The sequence below is a fragment of the Plectrocnemia conspersa genome, unplaced genomic scaffold, assembly GCF_051122295.1.
Source record: "Plectrocnemia conspersa isolate PC_06_02 unplaced genomic scaffold, ASM5112229v1 ptg000003l, whole genome shotgun sequence".
In the NCBI taxonomy this organism is placed as follows: domain Eukaryota; kingdom Metazoa; phylum Arthropoda; class Insecta; order Trichoptera; family Polycentropodidae; genus Plectrocnemia; species Plectrocnemia conspersa.
Window position 1 is genome coordinate 23,512,461 of NW_028277167.1, and position 20,363 is coordinate 23,532,823.

The window sequence follows — 20,363 nt, forward strand, 5'->3', positions numbered from 1 at the left end:
GTGGAATCATTGGACCATATATTACAGTCAATAGAGAGCGCTATAGATCCATGATTACTGATTTTTTCGTTCCCCAATTGAATGTGAAAGAGCTTTGGTTTCAACATACTACAATAAATTTATTGAATGAAACATTTGATGTGCGCATAATTTTGCGTAATGGACTTATAAATTGGCATCCAAGATCGTGTAATTTTTCACCTTTGTATTATTTTCTGTGGGGATATGTGAAGTCGCTAGTTTACGCTTATAAACCAGAGACGATGGACTTCATGGAAGCCAACATTCGCCGCGTTATTGCTGATATACGAACCCAGTTGTTCGAAAATTAGACTTCTAGATTGCGCTTTATTCGAGCCAGAAATTATATTAAAACCCTAGTGGCATAAAATTATCTTTTCAATAAAGCCAATACCATGGCTATAACCACGATTTTGATGTGTTTTATTTTATTTTGAAGTTCAATACCTCTAAGAAAAAAATATTTTATTTGGCAAATTAATTCACGTGATAATAACTAGAAACTACTGTCCAAAATTCATTACCAAAGAATATTATGTCTTCTGAATATGTATAATTTATACATGAATAAGATATTAAATATAACCTAACTATATTTAGGCAGTGTTAAGTTAAATTAAATTAAAAACCTTTTACAAAACTAACATAACCTTCTATGATGAATTCAAAAATATGTTGAAAGAAAATTATAAGACATTTCTGTATGAGGTCTACCTTGCAGTTTCACTAATTCAAGGCATGGACATATTTCGTTAGTCGAATATGCAAGCGACGCAATTGGCTAAATAGCATCAGCATCTGTGATTCGATAGAGACGTCACAAATCAAGAGTATGAAAGTCGATCAAGTGATTCAAGATGAGAACTCTTATCTAAGAATTTATTCAAAATATACATAATATACGTATTATTAATTGTATTAGTTTTACAATAAACTGTTATCATCTTTTTCTAGCGTCTATTTTCCCTGTAAGGTACATCTCTTCTGTCTTAAAACCCAACACTTCTAATCCAATTAAACTATTAGTTATTTATAAAACTTACTTCGCAGTCCTAAATTATTATTTACTTTTGATCCGATATTCACAAAGCTAGTCAAAAATATTCTAACCTAGCCTAACTATATGTTAAAATAATTAGTAAATAAACAGACAATCCATAAATGCAACATTTTTGAAGCATTTTATAGAAAATTGTTTTATAACACAATTTTTACAATTTTAAATTTTACTTTTAAAACAAACATAATATATTTTTAAATAATATAAGCTAACCTATAAATTGCTAATTTTAATTTTAAGTTAGGTTACAACAACAACAACAATAAAAGTAACTAAACATTTTCACAGAATCCTAGTTGTACAATATTTTACTTTTTATCTTATTAATATTTAATTTACAAAGGTAACTTAACTCATTGCGTACGGTGTGCACAAATTTGTGCGTTTCAGAAACCTTCCGTTGCGTCGGTGTGCACAAATTTGTGCGTTTCGTCATTTTAACTTCATACGAAAAAAACCCACGTAAACTGCGTATTTACTGTAAGGTATTTATTTAGGGATTTACCTACAGATGTTACTTATATCATATTAACTAAAAATAGTTCAAAATAGTAGAAATTCTAAATTCCAGAGGCTCAAAACTCGGGTAAAATAAATTCGTTTCAAGATGTATGTTTACATATATATATATACAATTTTTTTCTATGGAATTATCTCACATATTATTTATTAGAAATAGTGAAATCACTCAATACCAAATTGCGAATCACGTATCAATAATATATAAATATATTTAAATAATTTTTAACACTTACCGGTCGATTTACGCGGCGATATTCGCAAGACACCCAACCGTCCAATTTCGAACAAATGTAACGTTTCCGTTAGGCTAAGCGCACGCTGTTATAAAAATGTTAACGAAAAACCCCACCTTATCGGTTTGATTCAGGTAAAGATGGTAATTTTTTTAGAGATGTTTCTTGAAATTCTTATCTACAAAATTACAAAAAACCCAAAATATTCAAAGGTAACCGCATAAAAAAAAGAAATGTTGAGCTAGACCTAATATCTAAGTACATATTATCAACCCGAAGCATTATAAAAAAATAATCAGTGATTCTCAACTTTTAATTGCGTTAATTTATTTTACAACTTTTTGCATTATTATATTTTGTTAGGTTTACAATATATTTTTGTAATGCTTATTTATTTCGTATTCCTTCACTTATTGATACTATTTTCTAAGAAATAAATTACAGTAAATCAAATTCATATTTTTATAATATAAAATATAATGTTTTTTATTTATCATTATTTTCTATTATATATATATGTATGTAGAGGTATCGTGGGCATTTAAATGCAGATTCATCAATCCCAAATGTGATATTTTATAATATTTAGACCTGAAATGATCCCGATCTGTTCAAATTAAATAAACTGTTATCAATATGTTTTCAATTACCAACACATTGAATACCGGGCATTATTCCTAAAAATGGAGCGTGCGGCGGGGATTATTTGCAAAAATTAGGACTTTAATTTGTGTAACTATCCAAGCACATTGGTTGTTCGAGTCTTTATTGGATGCGAAGTATACAGTAAGTGCGCGTTTTTCATTATTTTAACAGATTGCGTACCGTGTGGTAAAAATACAAAAAGTGGTAAATATATAATATTAAAGCAATAAAATGTTTAGAAACACTGATAATTTTAATTATATTAAATATACTATATAAAAAAATAATACATAAATTATAACATAAATATAAAATAATAATACATAAACATAAACGTTACATTTGTTCGAAATTGGAAAGTTGGGTGTCGTGCAAATATCGCTGCGTAACTTGACCGTCAAGTGTTAAAAATTTTGAATTGATTGTATAGGTCACAAAATTAGATATTTTCGGTTTTTATTATATACAACAGTATTTTATCATCATTTTATTATTATCTTTATTGTTTTTATTCAAAAATATATATATTTGGTTATTCTAAACTAAAAATTATATTTTATTTTATTGGTACGTGATCCACAGTTTGACGTTTACTGATTTTATCATTGCGAATACAAAAAAACGATCATCATAAATCTGTTTTTAAAATTTGACGTTAAAACGTTGACTAATTAAAGAGTTACGATGTTTTAAAAAAAATAAGTTTGTATCCTAATTTTCGCAAATAATCCCCGCCGCACGGCTCCATTTTTAGGAATAATGCCCAGTATTCAATGTGTTAACCCAAAATCAAATTGAAAGTAATTTCATCTATTTTTTTTAATAGTATGTATAATATCATCAAATATATATGAATAATAAGAAATTATTAAAAAAATAAACAGACAACCAATAAGAGTAACTAAACTTTTTTACAAAATACTAGTTAATGAACAGTATTTTATATTTAATCCCATTAATATAAAATTCACAAAACTAACTTAACGCACTTATTTGTAATTAATTGTGTTTAAATGTAATTAAAACAACCTATATGTAACTAAACTTTTTTTACAGTATTCTATTTGCATTTTATTTAATATCTGATCATATAAACGTCTAAACTAACCTATTTATATAATAGTTAATGTTAAGTTAGGATATAATAAATAGTAGCTAAAAAATAAACTAAACTCTATTCAAATTTATTCTTTCACGCAGCTTTTCTATTTTCCTATCCTGTTTTCATTATATTTTTCATTCGATTACAAGATAAGGTACGGATAAGTTTATATATATTGCACTTGCCAAATTATCCTAACCTTAAAAATTATCTTATATATTAGCTTAAAATAAATATTAAAATGTATATAATATATATAGACACTATTAAAATGTATTATTTTACACGTGATTTATGAAATCCTATTTTCATTATACTTTTAACCCTAACATTAAAAATAACATAATTTTACATATCGTGTTAAGTTTGATCATAATAAATACCTAATATAATTTAAAACATAAAGAGAGAATCTAAAAATGTAATTTAACATTTTGTAGAATATTATTAAAAATATTTTTTTCGATTTTTTACTTTATTATATATATTCTACTTTTTATATAATCAGTATATCATTTTTAAAACTATTCTTAGGCAAACATAATAAAAAATATTCAATCCTAATTTATCTATATGTTATGTGAGATTATGTTACAATTTATAACAAATATATAAATTATTAAATAATAAACAGAAAAACTAATTTTAATTTACTTTTATTGAAAACCACCTTTACCCAAACATATTTAAAAAGCAATTTTATCTAATCTTTCTATAAGTGATGTTAGGTTCAGTTAAAATAAACTCCAAATATTTAAAAAATAATAACAGAATTTATAAACACAAATAAACCTTTTTTCAGTATTCTAACGATTTTTCGCGTCTAATCTAATCCGATAAAAAAATAAAACAAATCTAATATACACATATCAAACTATTTTAACCTTAATACATTTTGACCTATTAACATAATTAAGTTAAGATAACCTAATTATGGATAAACGTGTTAAACATATTCATCTATCATTCCCTAAATGTATTAAGCAAATTGAAATACTATATTATTTTATAATATTATAAATGTAAATCTATAGCTATAACATAACATTTGTTACTCCAAGGCATTATCAACGTGTATACAAATACTTTGTCTGGCATTTAAAGACATCAGTTACAAATGTTTACTAATAACATATATTTTAATCGTCAAATTTGCTTTTATTGTGGGAAAAGATCTGACGATCGTCACTCAAACCATAACTGATTTTTTATCTTATTATAGTTGACAATGAAGAAGTAACGTGAGATTTTTAATTTCAATTAATATTAGAAATTACAACAAAAAAAAAACATCAAGTCAAGCTAAGCATTTCATAAAAATATAGCTTATTAATGTATCAAATTTAAAATTATGTTCATTTTATCGCAATATGTTATTTATTAGACACACTTTCCCATAGATAATTGATATAAAAATGCGTGTACATACAATATTTTTTACTATAAAATGTCCATCTCAACTTTCAAAGACGTTTTTAATAGTTGAATTAAAAATAAATTAATGTAACTACTGTCTCAGTTAGATTATATTAAGCTAATCTATTATTTAAATCATTTAAAGTAGCACTATTGCTACTTTAACTGATATGCATTGAATAGGCAATAAAATATGTATCAATACTAACTTCCTCGTCCGGCAAATCTTTGTCGTTAATTTCTTCGTGTTCGGTTGTAACTTTCGATTCGGTCAAAAGCTGACCGTCGGGTTGCAAAGCTCTCGATTCCTCCTGAAATTAATTTCAATGCGAATTACAAAAGATTCCCTTCTGAGAATATATCTATATATTGCATATATTTACTAACCTTATCCTCTGTATCGATGGTCTTCCGGGTCTTAGTAGACTCGTGTACTACCCTAGGACCGGTGGCCACCAGAGCTTTCGTGAGGTCTTCATTAGTGCCGACTTTCAGAGCCTCTCTGATGTCTTCAGCCCCCGCCGATACAGCTTTTATGTAAGCCTGAAATGTTAAAACATAAATTGAATTCAGTTTTCTCTTTTATGCAAAAGAGGTCGATTCTTCAAATGGAAGATGCATGAGCTCAGATACAAAGGTCCTTATTTTATATATATTATATAATGCCTCGTACATGCGGCGAGCCGTGGAAGAAGCAGCGAACAAGAAGAGCATATTAAGAATGTTAACCATTTCGCATTAGATGATCGTTGACCCTAGAGGCTGTTAAATGTGCGGCCGTAGAATCGGATAAATTGCTTTCATCGCCGGCGATATTAGATTCCCTCAGTGTGTATGTGCTTTTTTTTTAATTTTCAAGGCTGTCTTTTTTCATTCCTCGACTAGCAAGACTAATTGGCATCGTCGTGCAGCAAGATGATATAATGACCGACCTGAACTGTGCCATTAGCGTAGTTTCCACGAAATTAAGCAAATACAAAAAAAACATTACGATTTAATCAGAAAGTAATGATATAAATCTCAATAAATGTATCTATAAAAATATAATATGATTCATAGGATTAGATTAGAAAACGAAATTGATCTCGCCTAGAGCAAACGAAAGTTTAGATCTCTAGTAAAACACATAGTATAGCGTCAAACTATTATAGTTTTTATATATTATAATATTAGCATACATCCAATAGACGAACCTAGTTACAAGAACACGACGCCAACGACTCGTGATACTTTGTTAAACCATCATGGGAATTAGATGTTTGACATTTAAGCCTTCAGTCAATGTTCGTGTTTTAATGCATCAATATTGCGTAATCCTTAAAGTAAACACTGGGTTATTAGATTGTTGTACAATACGTATAATTCGGTTACGACGATACGTGTCTGAAATTTGCCCGGTTTCCATTTTGGGAGGCTGATTCACGTCACTTTTATTCGAGCACGCAAGGCCGTGGTTGTTATGATACATCGTAACTAATTTGGTCAAAGTTAATGCATGTTATGACTATATGTCAAGGTTTTACGAATATTGTGATTGTATTAGGTAGAATAATACAATTATTGAGACAAAAAATATGTATAATCAATTTAATTTTTAATCAAATTAAATTTTTAAACATAAAAAAAATAATATATAAAATAATCTGATTTGTTCTAAAGAACATTTAATATAACAAATAGGGGTGAATCTATTTTAAAAACCATTTTTTTTCTAATACTTAAATAAATTTAATATAAAACCTTCCATATTTACTTTAAATTATCATATTTTAAAATTAATAAAGATTTCGTGTTAAAAACATGTTCTATTATAATTTACTTGAAATTTTATTTAATCAAAAATCTTAAGAGTTTTTCAAAAGAAAAGTTGAAAAAATCTGTGGAGAGAAAAATATTTTTTTTATTTATTGTAAAAATATATTTTTGGTGTGCCTAATAAAAAGCATTAGTTTTTTTGATAAATTAAATATTTTTACTGAAACATTTTGACTTAATTTTTTATTTATATATTTTTATTAAATCGTCCGCTGTAACCTGACAGACATAAGCACAGTGCGTTACAACGGGGAAAATCTGTATCAACTGAGTAAGTCAATTTTTTTAATACAAGCGCATTTTTTTACAAAAAAAAATTTGAATGTCGCTTCCGGGGCTCGAACCCGCAATCTCAGAGTTACTATACTATATTTGCATTAACACAGTCAGTTCTAAAGTGGTTTTGACGTATTATGAATAAATTAAAATAAGATGTGAACGAGCTATGTTTTAATTTCATATTTTTTATATATTTGTTTTTAAGGTTCAAGTTGTTCAATATTAAATATTAAACTACTTTCAATGACTTAGAAAGGGAATGTATTTATTTGAACAAACTTATTTTTACTGAATTATTTTTCAATTAGAAAGATATTTAACTTTTTAATTGAATATATTTAATATACTATACATGTGTATATTAAATATAAATAATATATCTTAACAACAAAGCAAAAATTTGTATTATTTCCACCATAATGAAATATTAATTTTATTGCCAAAATAATTTATTTTTTAAATCTTCCGTTTTAACCTAGCAAGCGTAAGCCCAATGCGTTACAACTGGGTAGTTCTGTACCAACTGAATAAGTCAATCAGATATAATGAATACCTACAAGTAAGTATTAACCACTGGACTGAAATTCTGGGAATCGGTGACATCTATATTGATAATTATAAATTATTATGTATTTTTTTTAAATAATAATGCATTTTGTATCAATAAAAATTCGAGTGCTGCTGCCGGGGCTCGAACCCGCAACCTCAAAGTTACTAGTCTACGCTATTTCTATAATAAAAACAATAAATCGAAAAAGGACTATTTTATTTTTATTTTAAAATAATAGAATATTTCACTAGCAAAAACAAATCAGTTTAATTTAAATTATGCTTTTTTCTATGCTCCCAAAAAAAAATTCACCATAATAAATGAATTTAGATATACATTATTTATATTGATTTATCATAGAGAAAAAAATAATACCAGCTATTAAGAAAGTTCACAGTTATTTTATCTTCATTATTGTGTTTGTCGGCTAATAATTGACAAAGATAAGAAGGTCATTTTTTTTAAACAAAAAGAGCACAATCAAAGAAAAAAAATACAACTTGCGTTGTTATAATATATATGTATGTATGTGTTTTTAGAGTTAGTCGGTTTTTTCTGATTTCAAAAATTTAGAATAAAATTTCAAAATGTTTTATTAAAAAAATAAAGTAATACATTACAAATGTTTAAATGAAAAATACTTAGAGTCTCTAATACAAATACTACTTTCGCTATATTTTCAGAATCTAATAAACATTTCCTAAGGAGAAGATGAAGATTAATGAGAGCAATGCTTTAAAAGATGCCACAAAAATTAAATTATTATATTTCATGAAAAACTTGAAGAATCAATATAAAATAAAAAGATAATGAAGATTAAATTTTTATTGTTATAATTGAGGAAATCAGTAAAAGTTTTTATTATTTGTTTGCATGAAAACTATAAAATTTATATTCGATGTTATTTTTAATATAGAATAAGAGCAATGCTTAAATTTTCTTTAATGGTTTTAATTATTATATTTTACCTTTTAAAGTACAGTTTATTTTGTTTTATAATTTTTTCTATATAAATAATAAATGCCCTGAAAAAAATCGAAAATAATATTAGAACCATTTTTTTTGATAAACCCTAATATGTACTATAAGTTACGGATTTTTTTATTTTATAAGATTTTTATGTCTCTTATAGAATACATATTTTACAAATATTATTTACCGAAAATTGAAAAAAATGCATAAATTCAGCGCAAAAGTACAAATTGCGATACTGTAAAAATATATTTGTTGTTGATTTTGTGAAAAAAAAATGTTGTTTATTGTTCCGTTACACTAACATCTGACATGTAACAACGGTAGATTTTTTTTTTTTTTTAATAATACTGCAATAGTAGGTACTCGTGGTTTAGTCCATAAAATGTAAACGCATTATTGGTATGCCCAAGTATGTCCAAATTTAGTTCAATTTGGATGCAATTTCACTACAAATGTCGGTCGAATTATGTTCAGCGGTTTTGCATCTCGACCAGATAGTTGCGCAACATCCCATCTTTGGATACACAGCAATTGCGCAATGTACACAAAAGAAGTGAAGCTGCAAGAAGACCACAATGGAGTCATCTTCATGCATCGCGGCTCTAGCCCATAAACTAGAAGCGTTTATTAATACAAAATGCAAATATTGATTGAAAACGCATTCAGAGCTATGCTCGGCAACATTATTAGATAACTAGTTTGCTATTTATTAATTCATGGTATGCTTGAGCAAAGAAAATATCATTAATACATCAGGCGAACTTACATAATGTGTTCGTTAATATTTTTACGATTATTGCGTTATTTAATGAATGCGTGTTCATCAAAATGAATTATATGGTGATTGAGTTTTTAATTACTGAGTAGGTATTCTGATCCGAAGACGGTTAACCGGTTATTTCATAATATTATAAAGATTCTAAACTGCAGTTTACTTTTCATATTCATTATCTAGTCATGTGTTTGATTATTTATTAAATACAACGTTGTAAAATTACCATAAAGCTAATTATAATCCCTGCGTATTAAACCAAAATAAAGTTTAATAGGCACTCCCTAAACATAGCTATCAAAATTGCTCATGAGAATGTGATAAAAATGAAGTTTTCATTTGCAATTAAAAATAAAGAACAGATTTTTTAATTCCATATTATATAAATTACATCAAAAAGCTTGATGTTTTTTCTCTAAAACCTGAAATAAAAATGTTTTGAGTGAATTATTAGGAGATTTTATTTTATCTATTACGATTTTAATTGATTATTTTTATACTGCAAATTTAAATTGAGCCTCAAATAAGCATCCTACATTTTTTTTAATAACAATATTTTTATGACATGTTGGCATTTTTAAATGGAAAGTAAGCCTCTATTTTTAAAAGATAGAAACAGTTAATTGCCAATATATATATATATACGTTTTTCTTATTAAACAAATAGTTTATGCCTAAATATATTTAAATAATTCACACTAAAACATTGTATTATTTAGTAAAATAAAAAGGTACAATAATTAATCATTAAAATTACGTCTGTTTAATAAAAAAATGATATATTACAATTCATTACTAATAAACTATGACAATAATTTATATACTTTACATTTTTTTTATCAAATATGTTCAATTCAAAATGCACATATGACAAGAATTTATTTTGGACTTTAGCTCAGATTTTATCAATATGATATAAATAAAGAAAAGAGACAAGACAAATAGATTATATTCTTGTTTAAGATCTGATCAAATCAAAGAGTTACTATATCGTTTATAAATAATGCAAATACAATTTGACTATCAATAATTTTAAACAATAATAATGAAATATCTTTGGTTTAGATTTAATACATTTAAAAATTGCATGATTAAAGCAATATTGAAATTAATTTAAGTGTCTATGAAAAACTTATGAAATTTTAATTGGCCAATAAATTTGATCAAGTAGATCTAATCTGCTTATAAAAATCACGATGACGTAAATCATTAAATTTTTATAGTATGATTATAGTTTCATTTTAATTTTAGTAAATAATGTGCCAAACAATATAAAGCAATGGGCGAAATTCTCAATTTAACAAAGCAAAAACTACAATAATAAAACATATCACAAATTTTGTTAATATTATATTTTATTTCTTTAAAATATAAGTGAATTATATTATTAAAAAAATATATTAATTTAGACGTGATAGTTTTGGTTATTAAGTCATTGCTTTATAATGTATTAAATAATGATATATAATTTAGGGTAAATATTAAAGATTCTTATTACCGAGACTATTTAGACTCTTAGTTTAATAAATCTTAATAATCCCTAAAATTTAAACGTTTATTGTTACAGTAAAATTAATTTTGTATGTATTTAATATAAATACAGATAAATAAATACTATTATTAAATTTATTCCCCTTTCTTATATCTATATTTTTTTTGTCATTTGCCTCAAAATTTCATTATGTAACTTAATTGCTATCAATAGATTATCACAATAAATCTATTCTGAAAATATGTATTTTTGAGCTAGGTGCAAAAATTTATTGAAAATAAATGGTTTTATAAGATCTATAAAAGGATTCTAAAACAATAATCAAAAACGTATCTAAGCAACGCTAAAAAACGCTGGAATTTTCTCTCCTGGAAAATTGCCTTTTGCGTATTTTAAAATTTATTTTATATTTAAAAAGAGCAATTAAACTCAGATGAATATGTTTAGTCCACGTCGATTATTACTGTCAAGTCTTTCTTTAATATTTAACACTATTCTTCTGACAAATTAAAATTGAAAAAAAAAAAATTAAGAATAATTTAAATAACTATTTTTTAAAGCAACTACGTAAATAATATTCAAATCTGTCTTGACCGTCGAATCGCGGTGTTTATTATAAATATTAAATATGTTGCGCAACAATTGAGATTTGTTTGCTCTAGATTTAGAATATCGAGCCGGATCAGTGGATGCGAAGAGAGAAGCGGTGGCATCCGCACCCTTCACTGATATGAGGGCTTTTGAAGTTCAGATGCCTTGAATTCTGTAGTAAAAGTTGAAGTGTGCATACCAGTAGTGTCTAAGAAAATCTCTGAGAGAAAGCCCTCAAATAAAAAATGTTTGAGAAATATTGATTCTTGTTTGCCTGCGTAGATTTTGTTGTCCACGTTCTTCAGTGGAACAATCAATTACAGAAGGGTGGCGAATTTAGTAAATTAACAAGTTACGAAAGGCCGTTGTGTAGATAACCTCAAAGGGCAGGCCGGGCAGGGTTATGTACTCTTAACTCTTTTTGATTTAGCGTGGACCTCATGACTTACGCTGTTAAAACGTTTCTCACGGTTGTGTCACATTTTAACAAATAAATCCATTTTATTATGAAACGGTCAAAATGCTTTATCACAAACCGAACTATCATTTTTATGACTTAAGTGCTAATAGAAGTGTGGTTTAATTGAATAACCCAACACTTATCTGCGACTTTTTGTAATTTGCATCGAAGCAGAACTAATAAAATATTTCGTAAAAAATTTAAAGTTGTACTAATAGAAATAAAGAATTCTACCTTTTCTGGACAGTGATATTACATATTTTAAAAATATCAGAAAGCCAGATTTAATGTCTAAGAAATTGCATCATTGCAAATGTCAGATTTATTCTGCAGAAGAAGATACTTTGATGACAGATAAGTAAGATTTCATTGACTTTTTTTAATTCACATTGCAACAAAACCGCTTAAAAAATGAATTTATATATTTTCCTTAAATTTCGGAAGCACCACAAATAAACAAATTTTAACTTATATTTTCGGACTAAATCCCCGATCAAGAAATATTGGAACATAATCCAATATCCAGAAATGTTCATCCACAACCATATGCTATTTTATGTATATATTTTAATTAATAATTAATTGTTAGCTTTTGATTGTTACAAAAACACTAAACCTGTCTTTGGAGCCGTTTCGGAAAGTGCCAAGAAAGTCTTCTTAAAACACAATCGAGCCAATCTTGCGACTTGGCGGTGAATGGTCTCATTAGATTTCCAAAACAAGCCAAGATCGTAATCTATTGTTGAAGGCAATGCCTCTTGACGGTTAAGGTGAAGGTTAGCCGTTTCACTTTCTAGTGCGTTAACTTATATATTATACATTAACGAAATCATTCGGTCTGAACGACTTTAAAATTAAAATACAATAATATTCCACGCGAGGAGATTTACGCATGCGGAGAGAAACAAACATATCAATAAGAAATCTCATGTGCGATTTGTTATGATGTGTGAATTGTATATGCCCTATTGTTATACGCGTATTATGTGCCATGAGATAACAGGAAGTATCGACAGATAACCATTATACTTCCTTACATACGTACGCACGTTTCCCATTGATGTTACGAAACAATTCATACACGATTACAATCGATAAGATTCAATGTATGAAATATCGATGTAATAATTCAATCGCTCACACAAATGAAAACAATTTGATTCAATTAATTTGTATTTATTTATAACAAATTAAACCATAGTTAAATTATGTATAGAAAAAATAATAAAAATATCATACTATAAAGAAAACAGTTACAAACATTAAAAGAAAATATATTTCTGACACAAAAATTTGACCAAATAATACTTAGAACTATAATTCTTCTCAAATAAATTTCAATGCGAATTATAATAAATATAACTATCTTTAACTCAATTTAATTTAATTTAATAAATTGCTTTTTATCTGGTTTATTTTATGTTAGTAATTGCTTTAAAATTTTTATTTCAGCCTCCGTTAATTTGCCTAAATTAATTATTTAACCACTTTTCAAAGAATATAACGGTTGATTTAAATGCAAAACAGAGTGATTTATACCATGAACGGTTTTTTGTCGAGTGAAAATAACTGTGAACACTATATATAACCTTTGGTGTGCGAATTACCTCTGATTACGCGCGTCCGTTCGCGAAAGCTCTTACCCATAATTCACTAGTCTTCCGCCGTGAATTACTATGATGAAATAATCATATGGAGGCTTTAATAAAAAGCGATTGAATTAGATTATTGTGACTGTCGTTTGTGTTGAAACAATCGGTGAGAACAAACCCGGTTTCTGATCTGCCATATATGGCGTCAAAGACACGCGATCACTTTTTATGGCTATTTAATTTTAATTAATACAGATTTATAACACAATACTCAATAAATATATATTGTTAATATATTAAATATAAATAAAAAATATGTTCAAGTTTACTGATATGTATTAGTACCATATCGCGGTCAGCTAACGATTCACAAAAGTAAAAGTACTATGATTCAAACAACAGGTATAAATCATTCATCATACAAAACCATGTTATTGTTCTTGGTAATTGAACGCAAATGATATGAGTAATCGCTCATTATGCTGCAACATTTTCCATTTGATCGTCATTAATTGAGCTCGATCTATTTTTTTGTTCTTACTTCATCAAGCACTCGACTTTCACTCTATTATTTTTTGCGAACAATGTCCGAAAAGATACCGCATCGCTTATCGCCGCTGGATTCTTGGAAATAAATCATTTTTAATCAGATCTTGAAATAATTGCATAAGGCACAATAGATATTATATATTAAGAATTGCTTACAAAAGAAAACGATTCTTTAATAAAAAAAATATATTCATACAGCTTCATCGTAATTATGTATATGACAAGAACTTTTATAATAGATAAAAGACTTCAAATGATTAAAATGTATCATTATGATAATAATAAATATGCCATACATAGTCAGTAAAATATAATGTGTGCTTTAGCAGAGAATGCCTTAATATTTTTTTTAACCAACTTATACGAGAAATATGTTCAGTGTAAGTACATAAAAAAATTATTGTATTTCCTCGTTTATTTGCAGTGACTGCATTTTTATTAAAAATATATTTAATAGTTGTAAAAATATATTTAGTATTAGAATCGTTGAATGTTACAGAAACATTACCAATATTTTTTTTGTATTATTTAAATAAAGACATACATAGATTTGTTACTAGAAACAGCGATAATTTAAGGGTAGAAAGAGAATTAATACTGCTAATATACGGAGAGAAAATGCAGAAATAAAATTTTGCGTTCATAAAAAAATAAAAAAAAACTATATGCCATAAAATGTATGTTTTTTTTTTGCTACATTTTAGAATTAGTTAATAGATAATATAAATTAATTTGCACCTCAGTTTTAGGTTGCTATTAGTTTTAATTTAATAATAGCACCATTTAAATTGACTCATTTCTGCGATCCATTACAATTTTTTTATTCCAATGATATAAATTTCAGAAGTTCTGTAATTCATATCATCTGGAAATGTACTTTTTTACAGCAACTTTGTTTCTGAAAATCTCTGAGCAAAATATCTGATCAATAATGTGAATATAGCATTATTACATAGCTCAAATAATTTTATTTTTTATTGGTCAATTGTGCATGATCAGTACGGAGAGAATAGGACCATTTTTTAATAAAAACTTTCAGCTGTAATGGTTTAACCAGTTTTTAAAAAATGTAGTTATTGTATATGTATAGTATACTGATCACAGATTAGCAAATTTTATTTTTAGTGTGTTAAATATGGAGACTTGTATTGTCATCAAAAAGGGTCTACTTCTTTTCGCATATTAAGATACTATTTAAATATAAATAGTTTCTGTAACATAAAATATCATGCTTTTTTTCGTGCGGCACCCATTTGTGAAGCATTTATAATTTTCCTAGTTATTTTAAATGGTCTAAACTTGTTGTATTACTACTGCTTTACGTTTATAGTCTGGTTTTAATTCAACTGATAATTTTTTTGCAGTTTTCAATTACAAATAATTTTATTAACGTTTCATTTTTTGAGAAATAGAAAACGTCAAGAAATAAAAAAAATTGGAATATGAAAATATTATTTAAAAAAACATGGTTTAGAACAATATCTGTGCAGGTAAAAAATATGATAGTTAATAATTTAAATATAAATGAATGGGAATAATAATAAAACATGTATTAAAGTATACGAGTAAATAATTATTAATTTAATAAAAATTATCATATGAGATAATATTTCAATACTGACTAAAATGATAATAAAATCACATGATAATTTTTCTCAAAAAATAAAAACATTTATAACATTTTCATGAAAATATTGACTTTTGTATCATTAAGCCGACGAACAAATTTTTACTAAAGATTTAATAATGTAATAATTCTTTAAGTATTGCAAATTGCATTTTTAATTTTTATTGACCGCCAAATGTCAAAGTAAGTTAAAACGAAATGTTTTCTAATCGTAATTCCTAGAGTCGGTCATAAAACTTATATTGTCAAATGATATTTCATTTAAAAATTATGCCAAAATTAACTAAGAATAATTACAAAGAAATTAAAAAATATATTTTTAATGAATTTTTGTAAATTTAATCAAACAAAATTAAGACAGTAAATAATACATTTGTTTTCCTTATATTATGCTTCTAATTTTTCTTATTTGTTGTGTTGAAATTTAATAATCAATATTTTAAATGTATTTATAATTTATATAATAATTTAAAATTTTAATGTAACTAATTGTAGCTTTAGAATAACATTTCTAACTCATCCCCATTACGTTAATAAAATAAAAAATAGTAAATAAATTCTATTGTGTCTGGAAGAGCATTATATAGTGATCATTACAGGTTAGGTTTACCATGATTTTCTAAATCTCACTGATAAAATTATTTAATAATGTGCTACTTCAGCCCATATAGAATAACTTATGTATGCAACAGAAAAAGCTGATTAAAGACTATACTATCATATGAATTTATTTTTTTTAATAAAAAATCATATTATGCGAATTTTTGATAAACCATAAACTTTATCGAGAAGTGAGGAATTACCATTTTGCATTTTTGAAAAGAAGCACTACCTAGAACATCTTCATCTGATTTTTTTAGATCCACCATTGCATCTAAGTTTCATAACAGTAACCACAACAAAGACATTGCCAAGTTTATGAGCAGTTTCTACTGCTTTACAACCCGTTTTGAATTCATGCATAAGAATGCTAATTTATAACGGATTTAAACACCTAAATTCGATGTTACTAAAAATAAAATTAAAATGATAAATAAGCGATGTAATGAAATTTTTATTAACCGACTATAAAATATTCCTTGAAGTTCAAATGAGTCAAATAAAAGTTAAAGGTAATTGTAAATATTTTTTCGCACAGTCAACAAAATCACGTGACAGGAACTGTATATGTATATCTTTGATATACTGCCTCTAAGATGCATTAAACGTGGTTTGTCAATATTTAATATATTTCTAGATTTATGCTAAGCCTCTCAGTCATATTTCTGCATAGAGAATAGCGTATCTTGCCCCTCGCAAGATTAATGTCGACTACATATCATTTTATTTCCCATCTGCGTACAACTGTATTATACTATTTTGCTATATAGAAGCAATAAATTATTTCGATATGCAGTCTTCGTTGTTAGTTATATAACATAAATATAAATTTAATAAGTACAATACAATATGAGCAAATTCAACGTTTAGCCGCTCGCTAGTATATACTAGATAGAACATACCACATTAAAAATATTAATTTCAGGTCAATTTAACTGTACATACATTAACCTCGTGTTGCAATACACTACACACATGCTGTGTGAGTAATTATTAAATTTCTAATGTGAAAAATTATATATTATTATGCATTTAAAGCATCGAAACGTAATGGCACGCGTTAAAATCTAACCTTTGGAGGTTCGATCGTTAGCGTCACTTTCTCTTTTTTAATTTATCGCCATTGAATGAATTATAAATAACAATAAACAATAGTAAAAGGTAAACGTAATTGTTTTATTCGATTGTTGAACGCGTTTTAGTACTTTTGTTTCGTTTTGGGCCACACCGTACTGGCGTTTACTCGACTTTAATTGACTGAAACACCGTCGGCAATAAACTTGTTAAGGTGTTAGTGTGTTATTTTATAAGATCGTATGTATATTATACCGCAGGGCTTCTGAAACTGTACGTTGTTTACAAATTTGAAATGACAAATAAATAGTAACATGTAAAACTCGTATAAAAATATTTTTAATTTTATATTATTTAAATAGTTACTCAAATTATAACACCGGCTTATGAAAGTAATGATACTTATAGTAATCAATATAAAAGTCGATGATCATTTTACTCAATTGGCAAGATAATGGACGAAGAAGAAATTATCCAATTGAGTTGTTTTTATTTCGTTAAATCTTAAATTCACCATTAAGATGGAATTTGGATGAATCAAAACTAAACTAAATTAGATGTAAAAGCCCTGAACATATGTATATAACATAGTCAAATATCTTAAATGCCACTTTTAAATAAGTGTAACTTCAGAATCCTTTTATTACTTTGCGACTTTGCCTCACTTTTACAGCAAACTATTCTCACCATAAAAATACAAGGGAAAAAGTTATATTTTCACTAGTAAAATTATAATTTTACTAATTGTTTTAGTGAAAACATTTCTACCGGTTAATCAGCGACAATATAACTTTACTTATAAACGCTATTGAAAATATATGCTGCTCTAAAATGTCTATGAAACTTAATTTGCCAGTTACGAAACGTCTATTATGTGTTCAACCCCAAACCAACTTGATCTAATTCCACAACTAATTATAGTTTTTGAACTTTTATTAAGTTTATTCGTTACAGTTAGGTTTGGGTTAGGTTAAATTTATTGTAAATATTGGTTGAACCTAAGCAAATTTATTGCAAGTAGAAAAACTCTAGTTAGTTTTAAATATGTTATTAGGTCAATATATTTATGGTTTATTCGTTTAGCTTAGGTTTGGGTTTAACAAATATAATAATATAAATATAATTTCACTAACTTGGCTAGTTAAAATATATCAAACGATTGCTTTATAATTTCTGGTCATTATCAATGAAACTTTCAGAACTTTTAGTCATAACAGGTGATAAGTGAAAATAAATTTGCTGGTGGCGGTCAAAATTGAAAAATAGGATAATATTAATAAATTATATTTTCACTAGCAGAAATATATATCTACCGATGAAAACGCATTCCGATATTATTTCACTAAAATGCGAGTTAAAAAATATTTTCACTTATAATACAGATTCACCGTAAATTTAAATTGAACTATTCTCTATTTGCGTTAGCACAGTCAGTTCTAGAGCTATACATTTCATCATTATTCATAATTAAAAAAGATTCTGTTTACGCTCCTAAGCTCTAAAGCACGCGATACGGATATACGTTTGATATACTTATCATTACTCCGATTGATCAAATAATATAAAAAATATATTAATATATAAATTTGTTCAGAATATAAATAGGAGTAATGATAAGTATATCTGTATATGAGTTTTATTGCCAAAGTAAATAATCCATATTGAGTATAGTAACATATTTTTATTACGCCTGCTATGTTACATATTTTGTAAACTGCGTAAGCCCAATGCGTTACAACGGGGTAAATCTGTACCAACTGGCTAAGGCAATCAGACATAATGAATACCTATAAATTATTAACCACCAGACTCAAAATCTGGAAAACAGTGATATCAATATTAACATTATAATAACATTATAACTAATATTTATACTGCAGCTGTGGCCAGATTTTTAAAATAAAAGTGCCGCTTTCGGGGCTCAAGCCTATTTACTTTATTTTCGTTAGCACAGTCAGTTCGAAAGCTATCTATTTTATCATTATTCATAATTGAGATAGAAAGTTTAGATTTACGCCTCTACTATTATCTCTAAAGCATACCATACGATATGGCTATACATTGATAAATATAAAAAATGTAATAATGATTTTAATTTATATAAATTTGCTCAAAATTATTGAACTTATATCCGTATCGTATGCTTTAGAGCTAATTGTAAGGGAGTAAACCTAAGCGTTCCATCTATTTCTCAATTATGATTAATTATGAAATATATAGCTCTCGAACTGACTGTGTTAACGCAAATATAGTATAGTCTTCATTTAATTTATTGATTTAACGAATTGTAAAATTACGAAAAACACATATTTGCACTTATTAACCAATAAGTATAACACACTAAATAATATATATTTTATTAATGATTTTTATGAAACATAAATTATGTAAAAATTCTTATTATATATTATTATATTTATATAAAAGAAAATCTATATTTACATATATAATAACATACTTTGTGATTTATAAAATACAAAATTATTAAGTATTTGTACCTAAGGTCTGTTTTTTTTTATAAAATCAATAACAATTTCAAGTATTTCATTAATCACTGCTAGTAATTGTCACTAAACGGTCCTTTTTTTAGGAATTTGCGTAAAAATGCAAAGCAGTGAAATGGTGATTTTTAAGTAAGATACTGAGTTTAAATGAAGATTTTATGAATAGAACAAACTTTGTTAAGATGGTCGTTAAGACGAAGATAACAAGAAAGATGGGAAGAATAGCACATTAACTTCCGATGAAAATGTGAAAATATTAAGGCCATTGCGCTGAATTACTATTAGAGAGATTGCTGAAAATTTTATTATATTTTAAGGTTAATTCAAAGCAATTTTAATTTCTATTTTGGATTTTAAATAAATAATAGCCAAATTTGTTCTAAAACTTTCAACAAAAACAGCTTTAAAGAAATTGTTCAGATTAATAATCATGAGTTTATGGCTATGACATTGAAAAAAATGTCCAATCATCTCAATTAAAGTG

General features: G+C 26.5%; 1 protein-coding gene across 4 annotated transcripts in view; it reads right to left on the minus strand.

Annotated features, from left to right (window-relative positions):
- chas (chascon) overlaps nucleotides 1-20,363 on the minus strand; it is a 155,105-nt gene that overhangs the window by 26,504 nt on the left and 108,238 nt on the right. For all 4 annotated transcript variants that reach the window (XM_088183515.1, XM_088183516.1, XM_088183517.1 and 1 more), the window contains 2 exons: nucleotides 5,387-5,542; nucleotides 5,209-5,310 (listed from right to left, as the gene is read on the minus strand). In XM_088183515.1, coding sequence (XP_088039641.1) covers nucleotides 5,209-5,310; nucleotides 5,387-5,542 — 258 coding nt within the window. The remainder of the gene's footprint in view (nucleotides 1-5,208; nucleotides 5,311-5,386; nucleotides 5,543-20,363) is intronic.